The sequence below is a fragment of the Galleria mellonella genome, unplaced genomic scaffold (genome assembly GCF_026898425.1).
Source record: "Galleria mellonella isolate WM207_F2 unplaced genomic scaffold, CSIRO_AGI_GalMel_v1 utg90, whole genome shotgun sequence".
NCBI classification, from domain to species: Eukaryota; Metazoa; Arthropoda; class Insecta; order Lepidoptera; family Pyralidae; genus Galleria; species Galleria mellonella.
The window spans coordinates 2250330-2277253 of NW_026442172.1; the positions used below are offsets into that span (position 1 = coordinate 2250330).

The window sequence follows — 26924 nt, forward strand, 5'->3', positions numbered from 1 at the left end:
AAAGTTAAGAACGGTGATGTCCTAAAGACGATTTTATAGGAGGAAAAGCGATTGCTAGTAATGGAGACTGAGAATCCCACTACTAGCTATATATCCAACCAGGTCGACCTCCTCGCGGTTCTCCCTGGAAACTAACATGGTTAATTCCTGATGAATTCATCATGATGGGCTAACTGGCCTGTTTTCATTCTCATCTATCACCCTTCACTAGTGCTCCGCCAGCGTATCCCGTTAGCGCAGGCAGGGTTACCATACTATTTTTACCCATCAAAAAAAAAACGATTTTATATATGTTAGTAACCTCAGTGGAATATGTAAGTATGTAATATCATATCTGTTTGCAACGTCAACCGCGTTATCTCTAAATAATAAATAAAAAAACTCTTTAATCTATTGAAGCCGTCATCCGGCAGGATAGCTGATAAAATTGGTATTATGTATTAAATATTACCTAAATATTAAAATTAAACAGTTACCTATTTATTTACTTGCTTAAAAATTTTTGACTGAGACTGAAACAAAACAACATTGGTGCAACTACCTACGGGTACACATTCCTAAAACATACATACCTACATACATGAAATGTAAGACAAAGGTGATAAACTTTTTCATAGTAAGTATCAGAGCCTGAAAATCGTAATGATTGGATAACTATGGTAACGACATACGACGATGATGCCACGCGACACGTAACCAAGGCGACCGGTTTTGGCGGGAAGCACCCACGCGCGAGCCCCAAGTGTACAGTCGACGCAGCAAACAAGCAGCACAAACATTCGACCGCAGTGCACCGCGAGAACCGATCGCCGCGCGAAAATACGACGTCAGCCACGGCACGGCTGATCGAACACGTACTATTAATGATAATGTAAATAAACACATTGGATTTTTAATTAATTACTTATTACTCTTATACTTACAAGATACTTACATGTTTCTTTATATAACTGTTAAGAAGTTTCGAGGAGCTTAAATTGGTAAGTCATTATTGTTTGTAGTTTAATAATACTCATTAGGATAATTTTTATTAATAACAATAATCTTTACTAATAACAGTAAAATAAAAATTATAAACTTATTTTGCAAAAATTAACGAATGAACATTACTAGCATAAATATGTAGGTATTAGAATACATTTAAGCTATTACTACTTTATAATACATATTAACCAGTAACGGTATAATGTTGATAGTTATTCACAATTTACATTGTAATTAATACTGACATCACATTCATGTAAATATATACCAGTATTTACTGCATAAAATTTATATCCAATTATAATATATAATTGTTATATGTACTAAACTATTTAAGTATAAACTGAAATAATTAATAGCACACAATGCTTCATTTATATATACCCTGCCAGGTCGACCTCCACGTGGTTCCCCTGGAAACCATCGTGCTGAAATCCAGATGTATTCATCACGATGGGCTAACTGACCTGCTTTTTCATTCTCACCTATTATCCCTCATTGGTGCTCCGTTAGCGTATTCCATTAGCGCAGACGGGGTTTACCATTCCATTATCATCCATTACAAAATGTTTCACTTATTATAGTAACATCTCAATTTTTTTTTAATGGTTGATAATAAAATAGTAACCCCGCTTGCGCTATTGGTATATGCTGGCATCATACGGGACACCAGTGAGGGATGATAGGTGACGATGAAGCAGGTCAGTTGGCCCATCGTGACGAATGCCACATAAATTAACCACGACAGTTTCCAGGAGGAACCGCGTGGAAGTCGACCTGATAGGGTGTACTGCTAGTAATGCGGAAATTAGACCCCATTACTAACATCTGAAACAGTACACTTATTTGTAACAGTTACTTCTCACAGTATAGGGAAACAACAGGTAACTATTTCTATGTAACTAAAGAAAATGTAACTTGGACTATAGGTATAGAGCTTATTTTCATTCTAAAATTACTTTTTTTTTATTTTGCTAAATCTTGAACATTGTGTTCTTGAAAATCTTGGAACTTTGAGATTTTCAAAATTTTCTTTTATAATAAACTCAATAAATAAAAAAAAAATGTTCTTTACATACATGATGAAATATTTTATAACCACATTTAATACGTATTTAAAAGAACGTTTTATATAATTGAACAAGCCGTTCTCAATTTTTGCACTAAGCAACACATTTGATTAATTTTTATTTATTATAAATTAGTAAATATACTAGTAGTAGTAGGTTAATACTGGTAAATTATTTTTGTTAAGGCTAATTTGTGGTTTGTTATTTTTCTACTATACCAAAACGAGTACATACTATACTGCACAGATATTGTTTATTCGTTTTTTATAACAGGCATTTTTTTTTAAGAAAATTTTTCGTAGTTACATGTACTAGAGCCTTACTGTAAATATTTCAGTGGCCGTAGATTATATCAGAGTAGGTAGGAACTTATATGTGAGCCTTCATAAATATCACACCAGTATATGAGGCCATATCAATAAACAATGCGTCTGCTGCGAGTGTAAATTGTGCCTGTATTAAATCAGGGCAATTCTGATCTCAAAAGATCACAGAGCATCAATAAAGACAATTTATGGCTTGTAATTTTCAAAAACTTCTGTAGGATTTTTGTTTACATAACAAATACGTAAATCTTGTGTAGCATTAAGAATTAAATAAGAATACGAAATATAAATGAGTGTGTGGTATGATGACTAATTTTGACCAATTTTTTTTTATATTTGTCTAAAATTGGCGTTTAGCTTGTAGTAGATTTTTGCTTTCCAATTAGTTATTTGAATATTATACCAAATGTTAGTAAATATCATGGCATTAATGTAGACATTATGCCATTGTAAACATGTGTCAATACTTGTATTATCATGATCGCTATTCTTAATCTATAGTTTAAAGGGATTTAATGATTAAAGCGATTAAAATAAATAGTAATTTATCATTTGTGTACAAGTATATGCAAACCAAATAAGGTTTTATTTTCAGCTTGCTTGTAAGGTCTGATGTTGGTCTGATTGATATTTTATAAAAGCAAAAACTAAGGAAAAGGGTAAAAAAGTGAAGATGTTCTAAATGTATAATGTATCTTCTTTTAAAAATCATTAATGTAATTAACTTTAAAAATATGTAATTTTTACGATGAGTTCAATATTCTAGTTTTAGCGATTTCATCTAAGATACTTTGCATGACGAGTCGTTCATAAAGTTCGCCATTGAAATTTTTATTTTCTCTAGCAAGTTATATTTAAATTAATTTATTGGTTTGTCTATGAAAACGTAATAAATATATTTTGTTTTATATTTTTACTAGACTAATAAATTGTTATTAAACTTAAGATTTGAAACTACGGTAAAGAAATTAACATTTAAATTAAATTTTATGTATGTTAAGCCGTGGTTTGCTTGCTTAGTTTTATCCTTGACATTTCACAATAGAATACAACCTTTATTACCAGAATATTCTATTTTGTTATTACTTCAATGCCATCAATTGCTTCCTGCAATTAAATCATTGGTGTAGAATGTCTAGATCTGCATACGATATTGTACCTACAGTCTTGCATAAATAAATTATGAAAATTATGGCTATAAAAATAAAGTTACTATTTAAGGAATTCTGTATTATAGACAATTCGAAGCTGAGGCGATATAGTGGATTTTATATAGGTATGATCATCGCTTTACCAGGTCTTTAATAATGCAGTTTGTTACTAAATAGTCGATGACTACATTCAAGGCCAGTAGTTGGTCAGGTTATCGTAATATCAGTAATGAGCTCAATTGAGACAGCAAAATACAGATAAATGCCAATTTACGACCTTATATAGACAAGTGGTACTTAAATTTATTTTTTAATTTCACTCTTCTAGTAATGTTTTCTACTTTTTTGATCCATATAAGCAGGCAGAATTACCTGTAGCTTCGTTTAATCGTTTAAAATTTTACTAGTCATTACCCGCGATTCCGTGCAACAAATGGGGGTATAATGGACGAATTAGTATTCGCTGTTATGAACAGTTCGTTCATGTCTATAGGCGACGGTTAACATTTTCCATCAGGTGTCAGTTTATTTGTTAGAAAGTTGCATAAAAAAAATTCGAGCGACCAGGATAATTATGTCGATTGGCCGGGATTACGTAATAGCTTTTTTAGCAGTCATAATTATAACCTTAGTACATACCTAGTGACAGCATTCAAAATAAAAAATATTATTGTTACACATAGTTATTGTAACTTCTATAGATACTTGTATTATGTTGTTAAAATGACGTCGCAAAGAAAAAATACTTGTTCAATAAAAGTTTGATAAGGCATTCGCGAAGTTTCTATAATACAAGCGAACGGCCCAGATACGAATTTATTCATTTTTCACGACGACAGCGACTCGTACGTCCTGGTACTGAATTAGCTTTTCTTTCTATTGGAGACTGATCGTTATTTTGTTGCATTTTTATGAGATGATTCGTCTGCATTAGGAATTTATTTAGTTCGTTACTTACTAAGATATATACTGTTGTATATTATTTTATATATATATTTTTTACTTCTTTACTAATTGTTACGCACCCTTGTAGATATTCATTAATAATTGGATTACGTTATAAAACATAGTATATAATTTAGTATCGACAATATTCTTATCCTCCTGTTTCTATTGTTTGTACTTACATTAGAGATTTACAGGATTCTAGTGATTAGAATGTTTACAATGAAAATTTTTGACAGTACAGTTTCAGATGTGTGTATGTCTACTGACACATGCCGTGTATTTTTGTTTTAGAATTATCACAAGATCTTTAATGAGTTATCTACATTTTATGTAATGTTATTATTTATAAATTAGCTCGTCTTTTAGTTAATTGTGTCGGCTTCACTCACGCAATTGTTTTACATACATACAAATCTGTCACACCTGTATCCCATATTCTTTAAATATTAGATTAGTTTTATCAAAATACAAATGTCTATATTATCTGTCATCTCATTAACTATACTGCAATTCACACAAGTACCATTTAATTAGTAGTCCTACGTATTAGATTTTGTCTCACCTTTTGAATAATAGCACGATCTTATTGTTATAAATTAATAATGCTAGTGCAGTCTAAGTCTTAGTATTTAAATTTAGGAAAGTATCTAGATATGACGATAAATCTATAGATTTATTCAATATTAGAGTATATTTTAAGAAATACATATTTATAGGATCACAGAACAGTTATCTAATGATAGGTAGTGTTTTAATATTCAACAAAACTGTTGGAAATTCTTGTTCATGCTATACTACGCTCTAGGTATAAAATATTAAACATGACACTTTATGACTATGGCTGCTCTTATGATTATGACTAGCTCTTTAGCTTTCAGAGAATAAAATCTAACATATTATAGATGTAACAATTTTGTAGGCATATTACAAGTAAATAAATTACTTTCCGTAATCGAAGTAAGTGGGAGGTATATATGAAGGCGTCCATCAAACAGTCGACTAACTAGTTTTGCTATTTAAATACAGACAATGATGACAAATAACACATCGCCTCATTGTTCACAATATTAAGTATGACTTCAGTATTGTACTTAAATATTATTCCGACCTTATTCTGTGCACGTACTTCTAAGTAAATTCTTTTTGCCTTAATCATAATTGTGCTTTCATTATTGTTTCATTAATTACTTTGTGTATTTATATTCAAATAATTTGTAATTCTTCCCTATGGTTGACTGGGAGAGAATGCTTTTATTATTAAGTCCACCATGTACACATATTTGTACTATAGAATAAATAAATAATAATTGTACCTGGATATATATTTTTTGCTTAAAAAAATTAATTAGATACATTAATTTAAATAATTTATATTCAAATTCCATTTTTATATTTGTGAAATTTAAACTTTCTAGTAGGATTATGTGAGTGCATTCTAAATTCCAATACTCTGACTTTAAAGGTATACTTAAAAATGTATACTAGCAACAAAACAAGCGGTGACGTTTTATTCATTTTCGGAGGAAAAACTTTTTTTTTTTAAATTGCTCTATTATTTTTATTTACTTATATTGAGTTAATATTAATAATGAAACCAATGATTATTTATATAAACGAAACTAGACGTGCCAGCGGTTTCGTCCGAGTAAATGAGGCATACCATAATTAGGATTAGTACTAGTATTTTATTGTCAATGGCAGATATCGAAATTCAAAAGGAAGTGATCTTATACATACTTAAGCACAAAATGTTTATTCGATAAAAAAAGTATGCTATACTACAGTTTGATATAAGTATTTAAAGCTATATCAAATAACAACTTATGTCACTTTAGCCAAGTAAGGTATAACAGCTTTCTACACAGTAAATAGCTGTTTTTGCGAAACTGTCAGACACACTATACAAATATCAATAAAATAGGATCGTTACATACTCTTCTTTAGTAATCGAAATATATTTGCTATAATAATGATAAGATCTTTATTATATTAAATTTGAAGCAAATAGTAATATATTTTTAATTATAAGACCAGCAAAAAAGTAACTTTTTGTTGTATATTGTTGAGCTAGTTTCGATTAACATAGACAAGATAATAAAATATCTAAATGAGCAATTTTACGATTGATTGATGATTAAGTATTATGTATAATAAAAAAGTGGAGATTTTGTTTGGTTGCCTTTATGTGTATACTGTGCACGCTTTACGGGGATATATATTATTAAAAGGGTTTTCTGGAACCTTCACTGTAGTTAATGAAAACTAATATAACTTGAGTTTCTAAGTGCATTTTTATACTCATGAATATTTTATCGCGCATGCCGATTAGTCTACCAAGCCTGCTCTATTTATCACGTTGTTTCATATAATAATTTCAGTATCATAGGTGCTTTCCTTGAAATTTAAACTGATGAATTTGAAAATGATGCTCTATAATTTTACATTGTAGTGATATATTGTAACGAGCATACTAGAAAACTCGGCAGTTGTTAATTGTAAGTTAAAAAAAGATACTTATTCGAACAAAACAGAACATTTTGAGATGTAGTTTTATATCTTCTTTTTTTTTTACTAAAAAAATGAAAACTCCAAGCTCCGTTTGCTCAGTAATTCGATTTTTAGTTGAAATAGTTAAAATTTGGGATTTAATATTGCAAAAATATGCAATAGGAAACATGAGGATGAGATATAAATGACCAACTGTTTTAAAAATTGTTTGCACGGGTACTTCTGTCCCACCCGTGTTTTTCCTGTGAAGCAGCTGTACTTGCGTAGCTGTTTTTCATTTCGAAGGATGGGTATGTGGCAGTGAATTTACTGGGTCGGCGATATAACATCATAATTCTTAGAAATAGCAACGTATAACTATCATGGTATATTTTAAAAACTATATATCTCTAGTAACATTCATGGTACTGTTCGTGTCTTTACGCGACGGATTACCACTTTCTATCAGGTTAATCGTCAGCATGTTTGCCATTCCACATACCTATTATAAATAAAGTATGCGGTATGCAATCCACCTTAATTGACCACCCTATCATTTTCTATATAAAATTAATAATTTTAATCGCCATCAATATTATTTTAAACTATGTGTTAGTATATCTCATATGTATTGAAAAAAAAAACAGTATCTGTTTGATATACGGCACATGGTCAAAAAACAAGCTGATATTGGTTTCTTCGGGTAACTTAAAATGATGATAGAGTCATAACAGAGTTGCATAAGTGACCAAAATAGAAATGTGACGCCATTCCGATATGAAACATGTTATCCAGTAAATATGCAATATTTAGACTACTTCACGTGTATAAATAATAAATATGATAACAATATCTATTTGTAAATAAACTCAATTAAAATTGCTGGTAGCTAACTAAATAATTCGGTGGTATTTAAATTATTTTAGTTGTGTATATTTTTGGAAACAAAAACGAAGTATTAGCGGTATTATATTATTCTTTTATATTTGCCTGCAGCTTTGTGTAAATGTTTTCTAATCTAGAATGTGGTTTTCTATTTAAATACCTGCACCTACTAAATTATTATCGCTTTATCTCATCCTAGCAACAGATTACTTTCCATTTTTGTTTTTTGGTTCAATCTACTACTGCTGTACTTTTTCAATCAACTACTTTTGTGAGGGTGTTGCCCTTTGCTGGTAAGAATTTCTAATAATAAATAAAAATATATTAATTTACTGAATATCAGTAAATAAAAAAATTGTTTTAGTAAATAACTGCTTAAATTATATTAACAAATTACGGAAGTATATCTGCGTCCAATAAGTACAGAGTATAGTACTCTTGTTAAATACATTTTAAAATTTCGTTCGCATTAACCTTCATCTATGAGTTATGCAAATTACATATTGTATTAATACATAATTTTAATTACCTTCCTAAGCGATTTTAAAAACGAAGAATTTCTCTAACCTTTAAAGGACTAGTGTACATTACATTACATCGGGGAGGTAATTGTAAAATATTTATATAACCTCTTTTGGAAATAAATCCCCGCCTAAACTAACAGATAATATTATATTGACGTTTCTGTAAATAATGTATTGTTACAAAATGTTTGCTAATTTGAATATTACATTTTAAAATGTACATATGTATAATTAATATTTAATGATTATTATAAAGATTTTGTAAACATATTTAAGCTTTTTGTGTAATAATTTATTTTGTGTAATTTGGATTATTGATAAAAATATAAATTTGATATAATGAAGACTTTTAATTCTACAAAGTCAATGCAGAGCAGTACTAAATCGGTAATATTTTGAAATTGATATCGATTATACATGTCCAGAGAGATGAGGTTACGGAATAGGTGGCTATACACAAAAACTTTACCTATTGGCATTGTGTTCAAGACCAAAGCCCTATCTGTTTATTAAAGGGGCATTAATTACAACTTCTGATATCACTTCGACAAACTTTGCGGTACATGATATTGAACTACGTAATAAATTCCGACACTGACCCTTACGGAGCAGGAGGCAGTTTTATTTTAGTACTTTTTATAAATATTTTTTTATGCAACTTATAATGGCAAACAATCTGACGATCTACCTGATGGAAAGTGGTAACCGTCGCCTATAGACGTAAGCAGTACCATGGACATAACAGAGTATACTGTTTCGCCTATGAAACCCCCCATGCGTTGCCACTCCTGAGGACTTGGATGTTATTCCTCTGTACCCTGTAAATTCACGGCCATATCCCACCTTTCAAACGGAAACACAGTCATGCAAACATAACTGCTTCACGGTAGAAATAATGTGACAGAGGTGCTCAAGCAAATGACTTTTGAACAAAGTCTCCCTCTGGTTATAAATACTTGTTTGCTACGAATTATATAACTATATATATTGCAGGATTACGTTGGAATTTTTCACTTATAACATTTTTTGTCTTGTTAGGTTGTAACCCGTCTTGATCCCGCTCGTACCTCGTCATCGCTGCCTAAGAAGGTCTATCGTTGTAAGTCTCCGATGGGAGTTCGGCAAAATCCTTGGACACCAACTAAACGTCGTGGTCCAATTGCTGCCGAAGCTGCCAGTCCAGGACCAGCTGTTGTCTCGTTGCCGACCCTAATAGGTAAGTGGTTCAAGTGTATGCTAACTGTATAAATACTTACATGTTTCCTTATTGGTTTCATCATCATCATCATCATTTCAGCCGTTATAATTAATGGTCCTGAGGCACCAGTATTTACTGTCTCCTTGCAATGCTTTTAAGACGTCACTGTATCTAGTGGGGAGTCATCCTATACTGCGTTTGCTTGTACGGTTGTCCGTTCTTCGAGTTATGTGAACAGCTCACTGATACTTCAGCTTGCTTATCCTTCGCGCTATGTCAGTTATTTTGGTTCTTTTGCGAATATCCTCGTTTCGGATTTTATCACGCAAAGAAACTCCGAGCATAGCTCTCTTGATTGGTGTGACATTTACTAATTGTATATTATAAATGACCAGTAAAACGAAAAATTCAAAACAAATATTCCACCTGACGGTATATGATAGGATGTTTAGAGTAGGGATCAACATTAATAATCACTATACCTAGACCATATATATCTTACCTTAAACTATTGATCGAGAACTGTTCAATAGATATTTATTGTAGATGTATTCTTACAAAAGCGCGTTGTTATCTATTTATGTATTGAAGGTATTTAAAACAATAAATTTTATTACAATAGTTTACAGATTTTGATACATTAAATTACAATTAATAAACATTATTTTTGGCATGGGTATTTTCCATTAGTGATCTGCTTGGTTCTAAGGTAAATACAGATGAGTATGCGACCCCTGTCTCCCGAGCTGCTGCAGTTTCGCAGTATTTCTCTTTCCCCATAAATCCTTTACTCCTTTTTACTAACTTTCTTTATTCACTTTCAATATCTCTCTCATGATTCCTCAATCATCTCATTTATACCAAGTGTATTTTCAGTCCTCCGTTTGTGTCAGGCATTTGGCCAGTCAAAGAATCAAAAACCAAAATCTTGTGTAAAATGAATAAAATCATACTACCCCGACCCCAAAGAAATAGGATAAGGGCAGGAAGATGTTGAATACCAACTACACATCACTTAATCAATTAAACAGTGTTTTGTTAAATACTGTTTAGATAAGTAGTATTTTAAGTGATTTTTGAGATAAGATCGTATACGTTTTCACTTTGTGTCACTAATTGTGCGAGGTTTTGCGAGTACTGTCTAAGTTTCAAACTGTAACATACGCTAATTGCTGCTCTGTATAAGAAGAAGGTAGGTTATTCAATTTCAAGTAATTCGCAAAGAGTCTACTATAATAATAATAATATAGTCAACCTATTGATTTATTCAATACTATACTCTTATAGTTCTCTATACATTTTATTTTGTAATATATTGAAAGCAATTTCTTAAACAATAACAAGCCTCGACAATACTCGTAGTGAAGCAAATACACATTATTCAAATAGCAAACATTGAAAAACCCACTAGCACATTTTTGTAAATACAATCATTATTTCAAAATGTATGTCAATTTTGTATACATTTCTGTGTGGATTTCTTTTTCGTTGGCGTTAGTTTTAGTGCAAATTGTTCGCGGAGTTTCGTTCGTACGTGCTAGCTGATGTCATCCGGAGGTTAGTGCGAGTGCGAGATTATAGCCAGCAACGCTCTGTAAACACCGACCTCGCTTTGTGTTGTTATACAAAGTGACATCATGTTAGTGCTCGCCAAATAACGTAATACTTTTTCTCTTCATAAATAAGTAAAACAGTATTGACCTTTACGCGGCTCACACGCACATGCCATTCAGCTATTGCATTTAAATTGTTTTTTTAATCTATGGTTATTTTGCTATTCGTATTGAGTTAGTTATAGTCGCATTAATTGAGAGGACTGTGTGAAGAGTGAAAATCGATTTCCTAGTGTATTACAACTGCCGGTTACAATTTATAGTAGGTAGTATATATGTATATGGCGGGGACGTGGGCGAAACACTGACCCCAACCAAGGTGAGCTCTCTGCATACGAAAACTGTTCTTATAATTGACCAATCTGACTGATTCAGATTTTATGGACCTTGAATAAATGATACTTATGGTAAACTTATGTTTAATAACGATTAACGATGTAAGTAATTTTTACTACAGCAATAACTTGTTGTAAACTTAATTCAAAATCATATGTTTATCTAGTTTGGGAGTAATAATAACCTATACTAACTCATATTTATTGCAATTTTTTTATGTACTTATTTCCTTTTACAGCTGTAATAAAGTGTGATTGATAACCTTGTTGATAATGTTTACAAAACAAAAAATATTTTTTAATTTCATAAAAACCTCAATGTAACCTACATATTTAAGTATTAACTTTTTCATGAATTTGAAAAGTTTGACCTGTTTAAATTTGTTGTTTCTTAATTTTTAGACCTCTTCTAATATTTACATTACATATATATTATTTACATTTATCCTTTATTTTAAAGCGTAATTATTAATATTTGATGTAAATGAATATATAGAGAAAGTACCTTGCTTAAATTGGAAGTAGGGTTAAAAGAATATGTGCGTAAATGACCAAAAAAGTCATATTATTAATAAATAATTTTAATTTTTCTAATAAATAATTTAGTTTTTATTGAAGTTTTATACCATTACTTACATAGGAACTTAATTATTGAGTCTAAAATAATAAGGGTTATGACACATAAATCTACAGATAAATCTGTTCGTGCTGTGCAAGTAAAATTTGTAGGTGCATACAGAGTCTAACCTCAAAAAGTGCGCAAACCTAATTATGTACACTGTGTATGCGCGTTTTGTTTATAAACGGCACTTGTGCAGATGTGCCCTGGAAAATACTTAAGAAAGTACTTAAGTTTACATATCATCACTACGTGATCACATATGCTTTTTTTTAATGGGTGAAAATTAAATGGTAACCCCGCCCGAGCTATCGGTGTACGCTGACGGGGCACCAGTGAAAAATAATAGGTGAGGATGAAAACAGGTCATTTAGCCCATCGTGATAAATTCCACTAGAATTAATCACGATAACCATGAAACCTAAGGGGGAACCGCGTGGAGGTCGACCTAATAGGGTATATTGTTAGCAATGGGGCAGTTAAACTCCATTAGTAACAATTCCTTTCCCTTCCCCGATCACATATGCTATGGCCGGTTTCAATTATGCTTAATTTCTTTGATCTGTAATGAACAACTATTAATCTCATAAAAGCGTAGGGTTTATCCAGTCTAAGTAGTTTATTAAGTCTGATCATACGATTATAAATCCAGTCATTCATTTGGTATAAATACCATTCAAAGATTTTGAAATGTTATTATATCTAGATACAGTTCTAATTTGAAAAGCATAACTACTTTGGTTATTATAGATTCTTAAATTCTATTTCTAATCTTTTTTTTTTTTTTAATTTTGGTACTTCTAGGCTATGATCTATTAGTAAGTTTTGTTGACGGGGTTTACTGTTCCCTGCTGGTAAAATGTCAAAACTAATATAATGGGATCCTTTATTTATTTTTGTCTAAGTTATGAGTTTTTTTTTTAGAATTAATTAACAAAATATATTTAATAAAAATATTAGAATTATATTTAAAAATATTTGAAAGGTAAACCACCCCAAGAGTCCCGTAGACCGCGTGCTCCAGCTTTTACCTTTGGTCAGAAGCTTGAACCTCCAGGAGTCACTGCGAAGGCAGGACCCGGACCCGCTACTTATAACACAGAAGGAATGACAGCTAAAGGTAATTGATTTTATCTACTTAAAGACAATCTGTAGACAATTACATGAAAAGCATTTAAGGTACATTAAGATTGATGTGAAATAACAATTTGGTCAACGACCGAAGAGCTCAAAAAACAATAATCGTTCTTAAGTGGGTTGCGTGCTTAGTTGAAATTCTCTCTATCGAAACTGCTAGCCAAATTGCCTGCCTACGCGCTGCGGACTTATTAGCCACATGATTTGAGCATCGTAGAGTATCGCATTGGACCGAACTTTTTATTTCTATCTCGTAAGTTAATTTATCAATTTGACATCGAAGATGATTTATGATAATAAATAGATTGGTTATTTGTTTAGGACATTTTAAATGTAACATAACAGATTGTATCACCTGTTGACCATAGGCCTTCCCTCTTGGGAGGTTTGTCAGTAGTTGCCACGCTCGGAGTGTTGGCAACCGCAGCTAGGCTTTGGTGATGTTCAAGAAGGGGCGTTATTGCCCATCCCTCGACCATTAAATTCCCTTAGTCACTTCTTATGTAACTCAAAGGAAATGAAAGGGGTGGTCCATGTAATGCCGGGGACACACGGCAACAATGGAAACAATGTCTTTCTTTAATTAAAAAAATATGGTCGGGACCGATGCGATCAGTCTTCATCTTTAAATTCGTTAATATTACTATTAGTCTAGTATAAATATTACTATTTGTTAATATTACTAATATTAAGTTCTCTAAATTTTTTTGTGTTTAATGCGTGTGGATTCAGACAGATTCTTATGGGTTTCTGTGAAAGGAGCTGCAGTGGACTGTAAATGGTGGAAATTGATGAAAATTATTTTTTATTTTAAGTATTTTCTATATACAAAAAAGACAATTATAAACCTTTTGAATGAATAGTTAATTATAGTGACCCGATATCGATGACTGATCAAAGCAGTCACAGTCACACCCACAGCACTGTCGTCAAAGCAATGAAGCGCATCCAAGTCGATCCATTCCACCAGACGTTAGGACGTTATTTTCTAGTCGACTGATAATTTACTTCATTCTTCTTTATTTCATTTTGTCTTTACTGTAGACATGGAGTGGGCAGTACTGCGTAATCTTCATTTATTAGATAATTGGTAGATTAAAAATAGGATAGATACCAGTATGAAGAGCAAAATTATTATGTTGTCGTTATTTTTCATTCACTCGTAATGAGACAATATTGTAACAGATTATTACTACTATACTAGTGATCCGTCCCGGCTTCACACGAATGGTAGAGCATATATGCTAACATTTTTACAACAGATTGTTACGTCAACTATGAATTAAATTGAAATGTAATATATTATCACACTATTTAGAGCATTTTCAATATATTTTATTTCCTATGAATACTATATCCATCTAAATATGTAGCTTACCGTAATGGATAGAGTAAGCTACCTTTAAAAGGTAGGCATATACCATCGCAGACTTTTTTTTAAGATTTATAAAAGTGAAAGAATCCCACCATATATTATTTGGTTATATCCCAAACACATTAGGCAGCGTTTTCGATGAAAGCTTCCAGACAGCTTGATTTTTTCGATACCTTCAATAATCATCATCATATTTCAACCAATTTACACGACAACTTGACGAATTATACACCTAAACCTTCTTTAGGAATCACTCTATTGATAAATGAAAACCGCATGAAAATCCATATAGTAGTTTTTAAGATTATCGCGAACATACTGACAGACAGATGCGACGGGATGATGAAGATGGAGGACTTCTGTCTAAATTGGGTAGCAAAGTCTCAGAGTTTTAGATCACTAGGGCGGCCTCTTCAGCAATAGCAGCATAATTATTACTAGGCATAACAATATAATACTACATGCCAGTCCAAATTACATAAAAATTACGATGTTGTTTTATGACATTATGGATTTGATCTCGTAGCAATGACCTAAATAAGCCATACAATATCTATTATAGAACCAGACAGAAGTTTATTACGGTTGATCGCAGTTTATTAATAGTAGTAGAACAGATTATATACGTAAGAATTGTTTGAATTCTCATACATTTTTACAAATCCATTCTAAGTAATAGTTTAAAGAGTAAATTAATACAAGTAGTTTTTTAATAAGAAAAAAAATATTTGGTTATGTGATTCATTCTGCGACACATGACTTTAAGTGGGTCGTGACTGCAGTCTTAATTTGCATAAACAGTGTCGTCTGCAGTATTTATACTTTATTCATTAATACTTTTGTAATATACGTGTATAACATTTTGTTTATATGTAGTCCTATTTATATTATTATAACTAATATTGGCGTATATTTAATGAATAAAGTAATCATGTAATAAATATAATTTTTGGACGTTAAGTATTATATTCAAAAGTTCTGTTAAAAATATCGACTGCTAGATGAAAAACCTAAGATTCACAACTATTTTGCGTATTTAAACTGCTATGTTCAGTTTATGGAAGCGCGCTGGTGTCTTTAATCACAAGTTTGTGTTAGGTTGTCATAACTTTCACTTCCTTAAAGGGAACATAATCTTTAGATCATTATGGTCTTCGTATACGTTTTTAGATAATTATAATCGCGTGTAATTGTGTCATTTAGTTCCTTTCGTGGTTCTTTGATCGTAGAGAAAATTGGAAAGTATTCGTATAATGAACGGTTTATTTGTTTATATGCACATTAGACATTTAGCCAGAAATATTTAATGTGACATTATTAACTGTAAAATAATTCACCTATTATTATTATTATTTATCGAGTGAATCAGTTAATATTCAGATCGTTTTTAACTTTTGGCATTGGTTGATCTTAAGCCTCTCGAGCTGCATTCGATGTCGCCAAATAAGTCCGTATAGTCAGTCGAAGGTGATCGGCAGTGACTCACGCGCCGTGTAGGTGCCCGGACAGACCCTGAGTTACTCGATCGCCTTACAGGCTCAGTCGCATCCACCACGTTTTACTAACACTACACGAGTACTTAACTTGTTTCAGTACAAGTGACCATTATTCAGTGTGTGACGGGCTAAGAAATATCAGTGTGGTCGCTATTCTTTTTATGGCTTTTAAAAATAAAAGGTAAATATGTATTAACGGATTAATATTATCAAAGGCCATTAATATGTACGAAGATTAGATCAGTTTTTTGAGCTACGGAGATTTTGTTTCCAAGTGGTAAACATCTATAGGTCATGTATGTTTGGGGCCCTAATCAGAATTGTTACATTTACAAACCATCAAAATAAATTTGTAGGTATTATGCTAATGACAGGTTGTGATTCGTTACACGAAATTTATCATCATCATGTAATTTCGACGAATAAGACGACGTCATAGGTGTGTTTTTTATTAAAAATTTTTAATGTTTGTTAAAAGCATTTGTGATGTTGATGTCAGGTGCATGTTATAATTAAGGCATTTTTTTATTTTTATTTGTCAAGGCAAATATCAAAATTATATATCAAAAAAAGTGTTTATCGGCGCTTTCGCAAAAAATTCAAAAACATAATAAACATATTTTGCATATCTTGGAAAATTTCTGGAAGGTTTAATTAATTTAATTTTGTGATTTAATTCTCAGCGTGTTATTACAACATTTATACGTGTCGTATTTAAATTAATTAGTTATGCTTGGAATTTAAACCCCAATTTTTTTAGTAGAAACTTTAGGAACTCTATAATGCAGCTAGCATTACAGATTTTAGTCCACTTTTAATTATTTTCATAGTATTTTTACCTCTTATGCATGTAGCGTCAATTTTCATTACAAATATGTACAGAAATATTTTTAGTATACTTCTGTATAACGTAGATTCATATTTTTAATAATTTTTTTAGGGACCCAAATTCATATGTGTTGCACAGTCCCACGTCTATGGGACCATTATAACAGAAATTTTGGTTTGTTTATTATATCGATATTATATATCATCATCATACTCGTATCAGCCGTTGACTGTCCACTGTCTCTCCCTATTGCGGGTTTTTGACAATATCTTTATATAAGTTTTAAAAATAATATTGGTTTTGCCAATAGTTATTATACTTAGCGGGTGGGTTAATAACCGCAGTTACGCTGTTGATGATATTTTAAGAGGAATGCTGCTGCCTATCCCTCAACTATTAAATTTCATTGATCATCTCTTACGACATCCATGGAAAAGGAAGACGTGACCTAGTCTATGCCGGGACCACACGACAAATGTACCGTTATATATATAGATATACAGATATATTAATAGTTGATATCATGGAGGTAATTTGATAAGTTACATGACCTATCTATAATGTTAATATTCGTGGTGTAAACAACTGTCAATGTGAAACGGGTCACAGGGCGAGCGGTGGGTCCGGCGGCATCTCTGCATGGCCGCTGGCCGTCGCCGCGTGTCGCCCCGACCCCAGCGCCCTGTGATTATGAACCTAGCAAGGCGGCACGGGCTGTGTTAGACCATGCTCCAGCCTTTTCTATAGGACTGCGCATTTGCCCGCCACAACCCGGCGGTAAAACACCAGGTGGAAAATGATGTCAATAGCATTATAGGCACATCATTAAACTTATACACATTTAATTTGTTTGTGTGGTCGTTTATTTCAATTATAGTGTAGTGTATCGTTTAGTTAGTATACTTTTTTCTTCTGCGTTGTTTTGCCAGTTTATCATTATTTACCATACATTAGTTAGTAGGTATTTATTTTGCCGCCTACGTTTCATTGTTTCATTTGCACAGTATATAAGTTTGTAATCGGTAGACTTTATATGACATGTAGTGAGGTTGTATTATATAATCACTATCTTAAACAAAAAGATTATTATTATATTTTTTTAGTAATTTTTCCTAACATTTCTCATTCATCATTTACTATAGGATTCAACTTCATGATTTTCTTTAATGAATGTGTTCCCATACCTATTTATGTTTTATTATTATCCTTATATACTATTACCGTTATATATTGTTTATACTTAATTTAAATCTAATATATTTTTTTTTATATTTTTTCAGCGCCTAACGTATATTCTATGCCACCTGTTCTGGGTGAAGCTAAAGAAGGAAGTAAACGGGCCGCGCCAGCTTTTAGCATAACAGGCCGAGGGAAAGCTGTGGAATCAAAGACTTCTATGCCAGGACCTGGAACGTATACTACTGATAAGGCAGCCACGGTTTTAACAAAGCGACCTCCAGCTTATACAATGGCTCCAAGAAGAGAAGTGAAGCCACCCTCAGCTGCCGTGCCGGGACCCGGTGTCTATTGTCCTGAAAAGGTATTTTTTTCTTTTGAATGTACAGACATTATTTTAAAAATCACTTTTTCAATTTCAAACTAACGTCTCCTAACATTACTAATTTCTTTTTTTAATCCCACATATATCTATCATCAACTAATCTTGGGTGGGTGCACATGACAGGTTTGCGTGACGCTGCCGTGGGCACCAGCACACACGTTCGGAATTCGACATTCGCAGTTCGCCGGCCAAGCAGTCCACTACCCAGCACCAGAAGGAATCACTGCTATCTAATTTGTCTAACATATTCTGTGCTCTTATTTAAATACACACTTTCATCGCTATACGCTTAGCAATGAGGTCTTTGTTTATTAATAAAATCATTTATATTGACGCATTTTAATGTACAATTTAATCATTATAAATTTATAACTTATTGAGTATTGTTATAAATAAAATATTTATATTTTTGTTAATTATTTTCCAATGTTTACATAAAGTAAGGTCGTATGTATCTGATACCGTAACAAAATATATATGATGGAGATGTTTTATGAAAATAAATGAATAATATTAACAACTAATAAATAATGATTTGCATGCTGCTTGATATTTTATCATCAACTACAGGTACTTGTTTTTATATAATTTTAAATAGTTAATAAATTATGTTTAGAAATTAAATAGCAACATGATTTTTTGTTTTGTAGATATGAAATATATCCCTTACTTTTATTATTTCAGGCAGATACTATACAACGCTCGAGTTCACCTAAACATACGTTTTCTAGTAAAATGAAAATTGTAAAAATGGAACAAGTTCCGGCACCAAATGCTTATTGTCCTGAAAAAGCAGATAAGATATTGAGAGAAAAGTCGCCTGCATTTTCATTTAGAACTAAAACTGAAATTACAAAAGTACATAATGGACCTGGTCCAAATGTTTATTCGCCAGAAAAAGCCATACATTCATTAAAAAGTGGTCCAAAATATACATTAGCAGGGAAAGGCATTGCTGAAAAGCATGAAGTTACTCCTGCACCTAATTATTATAATCCTCAAAAAGCAGATAAAATTTTACATGAGAATTCACCGGCTTATTCTATTCGATCAAAAGAAGTCGTCGAAAAAATTGAACAAACACCTGCACCTAATGTATATGCACCCGAGAAATCTATACATATGCTAAATGGTGGACCAAAATTTTCAATGTATGGAAAAACGGGAACTGTAAAAGCATCAGAGACTCCAGCTCCAAACAGCTACGATCCTCAGAAAGCAGATAAAGTTTTACACGAAGCTTCTCCAGCTTATAGTTTCAGAATTAAGGAACAAACGACTGTCAGGAGTGAATCTCCTGCTCCAAATGTATATGCTCCAGAAAAGTCTCTACATATGTTAGATAGTGCCCCGAAATTTAGTATAAGTGGAAAAGGAGTTTCTAACAAAATACCTGATACTCCAGGGCCAAACGCTTATTCACCAGATAAAGCTGATAAATTATTACATGAGTCATCTCCAGCTTATACGTTCCGAGTTAAAGATCAATTAAATAAAGTTAGTGACACGCCAGCTCCTAATGTATATAATCCAGATAAAGCTGATAAACTTCTTCATGAATCGTCTCCTGCCTATACATTTAGACCTAAAAATGCTTTGGATAAACCTAATGATACACCTGCACCAAATACATATGATCCACATTTATTAGACGGTGCGCCAAAATTCAGTATGTATGGTAAAGGTCCCGATAGTAAACCATCTGATACACCAGCACCAGGTGCTTATGATCCCCATTTACCTGATGGAACACCAAAATTTAGTTTATATGGTAGAGGCCCTGATGCTAAACCGTCTGATACACCAGGACCATGTGCCTATGATCCCCATTTACCAGATGGAACTCCAAAATTTAGTTTATATGGAAAAGGTCCTGATGCAAAACCATCTGACACACCAGGACCATGTGCCTATGATCCTCATTTGCTAAATGGAGCACCAAAATATAGCTTATATGGAAGAGGTCCCGATGCTAAACCATCTGACACACCAGGACCATGTGCCTATGACCCTCATTTACCAGATGGTGCACCAAAATATAGTTTATATGGAAGGGGTTCTGATGCTAAACCATCTGATACACCGGGACCGTGTGCCTATGACCCTCATTTACCAGATGGTGCACCAAAATATAGTTTATATGGAAGGGGTCCTGATGCTAAACCATCTGATACACCGGGACCGTGTGCCTATGACCCTCATTTACCAGATGGTGCACCAAAATATAGTTTATATGGAAGGGGTCCTGATGCTAAACCATCTGATACACCGGGACCGTGTGCCTATGACCCTCATTTACCAGATGGTGCACCAAAATATAGTTTATATGGAAGGGGTCCTGATGCTAAACCATCTGATACACCGGGACCATGCGCTTATGATCCTCACTTAATAGATGGGACACCAAAATATAGTTTATATGGAAAAGGTCCAGATGCTAAACCATCTGATACGCCAGGGCCATGCGCTTATGATCCACAATTACCAAACTCTACTCCAAAATTCACTATCGCGGGAAAAGGTCAACATGGAAAAGTATCTGACGTACCAGCTCCAAATGCATACGACCCTCATCTTCCCAATAACACACCTAAATTTACTTTATCTGGTAAAGCCCCAGATAATAAACATTCTGACACTCCTGGTCCCAATAGTTACAATCCTGTTTTACTAAATGGTTCTCCGAGGTATACTATTTCTGGAAAAGGGCCTAATGAAAAACCGTCAAATACTCCTGCACCAAATGTGTATGACCCCCATCTACCACATAATTCACCAAAGTATACAATATCAGGAAAAGGTACAGACTTGAAAATTCCTGATGTTCCGGCACCTAATACATATGATCCTAATAAATATCATTACATGTTAGACGGTGTACCCAAATATAGCTTTGGTATAAAAGGTCCCGATCATAAACCTTCAAATATTCCTGCTCCTAATGCATATTGTCCTGAAAAAGCGGATAAGATTTTGCACGAAAATTCACCTTCATATACATTCCGTCCTAAAATTGTTAATGGGAAAGTTATTGATACACCTGCTCCTAATTACTATAATCCTGAGAAAGGTGACAAGGTTTTACACGAGACGTCACCAGCATATACTTTTAGACCAAAAATTGATAATGGAAAAGTAATAGATACACCCGCTCCCAATTCTTATAATCCTGATAAGGCCGACAAAATTATATCAGAAAAATCACCAGCTTATACTATGACTCCAAAGGGCAAGCATGAGAAAATTAATGAAAATCCAGCTCCTAATGTATATAATCCAGAGAAAGCGGATAAAATTCTTTTGGATAATGCGCCGCGATATTCATTTAGAATTAAAACTAATCCTCATAAGCCAGACAATATTCCTGCGCCTAACAGTTACAATCCAGATAAGGCCGATAAAGTACTGATGCATAGTTCTCCACAATACACATTTAGAATCAAGACCGATACGTTAAAGGTTCTAGATACTCCTGGTAAATATGATTACTTATTATTACATAGATTTCTTCTGACCTACATCTTTATGTTACGGTATGATATTTTTGTTTATATTTTACAGCTCCAAATACGTACACCATACCTATACCTGTAAAGACGCCACTATATACTATATCTGGACGACATAAGGAGCCTATTGACGAGAGACTAAAAGTTCCAGCACCCGGCACATATAACCCTGAAAAGGGTTATAAATTTGTGTTAACGTATTCCCCGCAGTATACTTTTGGAGTTAAAATACATACGGACAAATATGCTGAAACGCCTGGTATGAAAAAAAAAAGAATAAAATATTATTTTACGAAAAATCGTAATCTTATTATAAATGAAATAAGTTTATTTCACTTATGATAAGGTTTAGATTATTATATGTTTATAATAAATTATATTAGGTAAAATTACTTCGTATTTTACAAAAATACGAAGTAATTAATATCTTTTTGTTCTATAATTTCTATATAGCAGTTTTATTAGCGTGAATTAGGATAAAAAGTATCCTTTGTATTAATTTAGGACTGTGTACTTAATTACAATCAAATCTATTCAGCTGTTTAAATCAAATATCTATTATAATAAACGTCTATATTTTTACGTTTACATTTTTAATAATATATAATAAAAATAATAAATCTCAATCTTAGCTTTTTTTTATGTTATGTTATTTTATTTTTAATAAATGTGAGTATAATGCAAGCAGTACATTTATGTTTTGTTGTTTCAGCACCGAATACATACCGAATACCATCTGTGCTGGACACCCCGGTGTACACCATGTCAGGTCGTCACAAAGAGCCGGTCGACGATCGGGTACGAGTTCCTGCGCCTGGCACCTACTCACCGGAAAAGGTGACACTAATTTAGCTTATTATTATTACTAAAATATAAAAAAAAAATATACATTAGTGCGATTAAATCACGTATGTTCTTGTATTTATTTCTGTGACAAAAGCCGTAGTCTTACAAGTAAATAGTAGTTAATTTTAACCTTTGGCGTAGTTTACACATATTTTAAATACACAACGTCGTGACCACGACGTGGTTCATCCACGTCGAAAAGTCGGCAACAAATAAGCACATCGCGTTAAGTCTCGATTGTATATTTAAAATAAGTAAACAGTAATTATGTACCAACGAGTATTTATGTATTTTTTTAATATGTGTAAAAAAATAAAGTTTAAAATTAGTGTTTATATTTTCTCATAACAAGTATTTGAGTAAGACAATATTATCTATCTATTCTCAAATCAAATCTTTTGCGGATTAACCAGAGAGTGTCAAAGACATCTAGATATGTTTTTTGCTTTCTGTACTTTCAAATTTCATATTATGCATGGAGGCGCAATCTGGTGACTTAACTCCACCCTTGGATAAATACTTATTACTATTAATTTTTTAATATGATATACTTATCCTTATACATATCTGTAGTATTCATGCAATTAATGTTCATCTTAAAATATCTGTCTGTATAATTAGTGTTTGTCAATTTTGTTTCATTTTCATTAAAAATATAAAAAAGATTCAATTTATTTTAATTATTATCGGAATGATGATATCCTTATGTACTTATACATTAATTGTAGAAAACATTGCAGACACATCTGTATCTATATATGAAATTTGTTGTTTAATATTTTGCTTTTGAACTCTTCATCTATTTTGTTTTTTGGAAAATTACAAGATGACTGTGATAGTTTAATATTAACCTAATTACACTATAGCCGTTACGCCATAAAAGTACTTTTCAAATTTATTAAAATTATTATGAAGTAATTTCCAAAATTATTTATTATTGAATTTTTGTAAAGTGTATATATCGTTCTAAATATTCGTATTTACAATATGCTTGTTTAAAATACGAACAGTAATGTGATTAAAAATCTTTAGAATCTATCTCTTCCTATTTTCTATCAATCAATTAAATCAAGATTTCAGAATTAACATCATATTTCATGCAATAATTTATTTTATAATAAATAATATTATTAAAATGATATGTTATTATTACAGGTGCAAATTACCAAGACACCACATATAACGTTTGGTATCAAGCATTCACCATTACTGGGGCAATTGAAACCTATTGAGCCTCTTCGTCCAATTGAAAAGAATATCTCTAACGTCTCAAATATAACACAAACAAAAATTGTCGAAAAGAAAACAAGCAACGAAATTAAACAAATTAATGATAATGTCGAAACCGACGTTAATAGACAGATGATTTTAAACGAATCAAATACTATTAATTCTGAACATCCACATGTAACGCATGTGCGTGCAGAAAGTGAATTAAGAAGTACTACGGTAACTCCAGAACCCGTTAAAGAAGTGCTGACTCAAGAAATTGTTTGGGTGCCAGAACAGCCACCCCGCCGTGGTTCATACACTATTGATAGGAGTGACGGTTTTATCGAAAGATACCAGAATAGTGAAGTTGTTCCTCTCGAGAATGGAATGATTAGAATGGCTGCAAAAGGTGAACGTGGAGCATCTACGACGAAGGAGTCTAGTACTGAACTAATTAGAGGTGAAGGATATGAACAAAATGTGCAGAGGAACGTTGAAAATACATCTGCCCATGAAAAGAGTCAAGCTGCATCTGAGGAGGTGCGCACTGGCACCGAAGTTCAAAATCTTCCAAACGGAGGTATTGCCAAAACCACCACCACTACTACTATTCGCAAAGTAGGAACAGCAGCTAGGACTGCAAATGCAACTACGACCGTCACTCGCACAGCGACTGCAGTCACTTCCCGTGATATCGGTGTGAAATAATTTCAACTAGAAGATAATTTTTTTAATAGATATCTTCACAGAATGCTTAAATTGGCTAATTTAATTCGTTACCTATTATATACTATTGTAAACTTAACTTACCTCTTGCTTCTGTATAATTTAACAACAAACATCATGTTTGGACGATTAAGTTTAATCCTTTGTCTGAGAGCTTGTTTACGACTCTACGATATTTAATTTATTCTCACTGTGCCCTCGATTCGTCTCTCTATCTATTTATAGACAGACGTGATCTCTAAATGTTGATATTGCATGTTATTTATTTTTATTTTACTCACGTTCTAATTTTAAGAAAGACATTATTCCTACTTTTTAATTATTAATTGTCTTATATAACCCACTAATGTTAGTAACTGTTATTACCTATATAATTTTTGCAATAAATTTTTCTATTAATACGTCGTTTAATTAAGTTAAACCATAACATATATTTAAAAGAACATAATTTATTTGAGATGACTACTACCTACGTAATAAGACCAGAAAATGTTGATGCAAAAATAAAGTGAGTATTTTATTAGTGGCATATGAAAAGTAGATCAGATGAAAGGATTATTTATTATTTATACAATCTAAAAATTGAGAAATGCAGGAATTATGGTAGTAATAGACTTCTATCATCATGAAAACAGAGTAGAAATCTTTGGTATGTACGTGTGAGACAATATCGGCTGAGTTTTATTAAAATAAACACCTTTTAAAATGGTCAAAAATAGTACTTGATAATTTATAGCAATACATAATTTATTAACACAACAATATTTTATCCTACAAATTATTTAATTTAGTTATTAATATTAAATAGTAGGTATTTCTTCAATAACAGGACAGATCTTGATTATTTATGTAAAAAAACTAGGATTTCTATATAGTTATTTATCGAAGGAAAAAACATAAAGCTCTGTAATATAGTTTATAAATATTAACTATTTTTTTTTACAATTGTAGCTAAATGACACGCAGTTCTGTAATGGACAATAGTATCTCTAAGTACAATTAATCTGTCTAATAGTAAAACTAGTTGTGCTATTTATATTTGCTGTGATATTGATAAACATATCAAGTTGGCATCAAACTCTTGAATATAGCATCTGTAGTACTATCTTATCTTGTCAATTTCAATATACTCACATGTTAATCCCATTTTAATTTTGTGATGGAGCTGTTTTTTTTTTGCAGAGCAAATAATTGAATGAATGAGTATACTTTATTTGCATTTTACAATATAGGAAATAAGCAAAACAATATATATAACGATACAATTGTGTAAGTACAGTAAGGTGGCCTTATTGTTGAGAGCAATCTTTTCAAGAAAATCTTAGGGTAATAGACTAATCGTTGTACAAGTAAATATGATAGATATGATGTTAACAGCGTAAAACATTAAGGAAAATAATTATAAGTACCTTTATCAAATAAAAAAAAAATATTAACTATATACAATATATAATCCTATATGTTAAATATGTACCTAATACCAGAACAAATTTAAATAGTTATAGGCACAAGAAAAACAAATTAACATAAAATAAATAATTATATAAATACATAAATAAAGAAACTGAACTAAAGTGAATTAAACTGACTGTTACGAAGTGTATAAATAAACATGCAAAATTTACAATGTAAGGTATCTACGAAATATTTCGTTATTTAATAGTATGTTTATGATTGAAGCTTTTTTTATCTAGTAATATATATGTGTTGTTAAATATTACACAAAATAATTTAAATTTTCGGAAAAAACGAATCGATAAATTAATATGAAACTAATGAGGTACTATTTAAAATCTATCGATTTCAAAAATATAATTATTCAATATTAATTCAGAATTGGCAAAGATATCATGTATTGCTAGATTAATACATACATATAACAAATACAATCAAATTTATAAGTCATTTCAAATATAGGCGAGTAAAATTTTTCCTTCTGAAATCGCTTAAAAAATTTAAGGTTTATTATTTTAAAATAATTATTTACTATATTCATATCTGTTTATCATTGGAACGTAAACATTCCCGTAATCATTGAGCGGATGCGATAATTTGTGCTCGTAGCGGATGTTTTAAAGGCATGGACTCTGGAT

General features: G+C 31.9%; 1 protein-coding gene across 4 annotated transcripts; it reads left to right on the plus strand.

The window, feature by feature from the left end:
* Window positions 1-752: 752 nt before the first annotated feature.
* LOC113509072 (uncharacterized) lies at window positions 753-25230 on the plus strand. Of its 4 annotated transcripts, XM_052902307.1 has the most exons (8): window positions 753-980; window positions 9414-9591; window positions 13126-13260; window positions 18258-18517; window positions 19223-22013; window positions 22100-22306; window positions 22760-22884; window positions 24049-25230. In XM_052902307.1, the coding sequence occupies exons 2-8, from the start codon at window positions 9486-9488 to the stop codon at window positions 24811-24813; spliced, it is 4389 nt and encodes a 1462-aa protein (XP_052758267.1). In that variant the 5' UTR covers window positions 753-980; window positions 9414-9485; the 3' UTR covers window positions 24814-25230. The 4 variants fall into 4 exon arrangements, with proteins under 4 accessions (XP_052758267.1, XP_052758268.1, XP_052758269.1 ...); XM_052902309.1 differs by lacking the exons at window positions 753-980; window positions 9414-9591 and adding an exon at window positions 11214-11505; XM_052902308.1 differs by lacking the exons at window positions 753-980; window positions 13126-13260.
* The last annotated feature ends 1694 nt before the right edge of the window (window positions 25231-26924 follow it).

Coding starts and splice junctions, on each gene's coding strand:
- LOC113509072 (XM_052902307.1), top strand. CDS start 9,486: ATGGGAGTTCGGCAAAATCCTTGGACACCAACTAAACGTCGTGGTCCA. Junction 9,592..13,125: donor CTCGTTGCCGACCCTAATAG/GTAAGTGGTTCA, acceptor AATATTTGAAAG/GTAAACCACCCCAAGAGTCC. Junction 18,518..19,222: donor GTGTCTATTGTCCTGAAAAG/GTATTTTTTTCT, acceptor TTATTATTTCAG/GCAGATACTATACAACGCTC.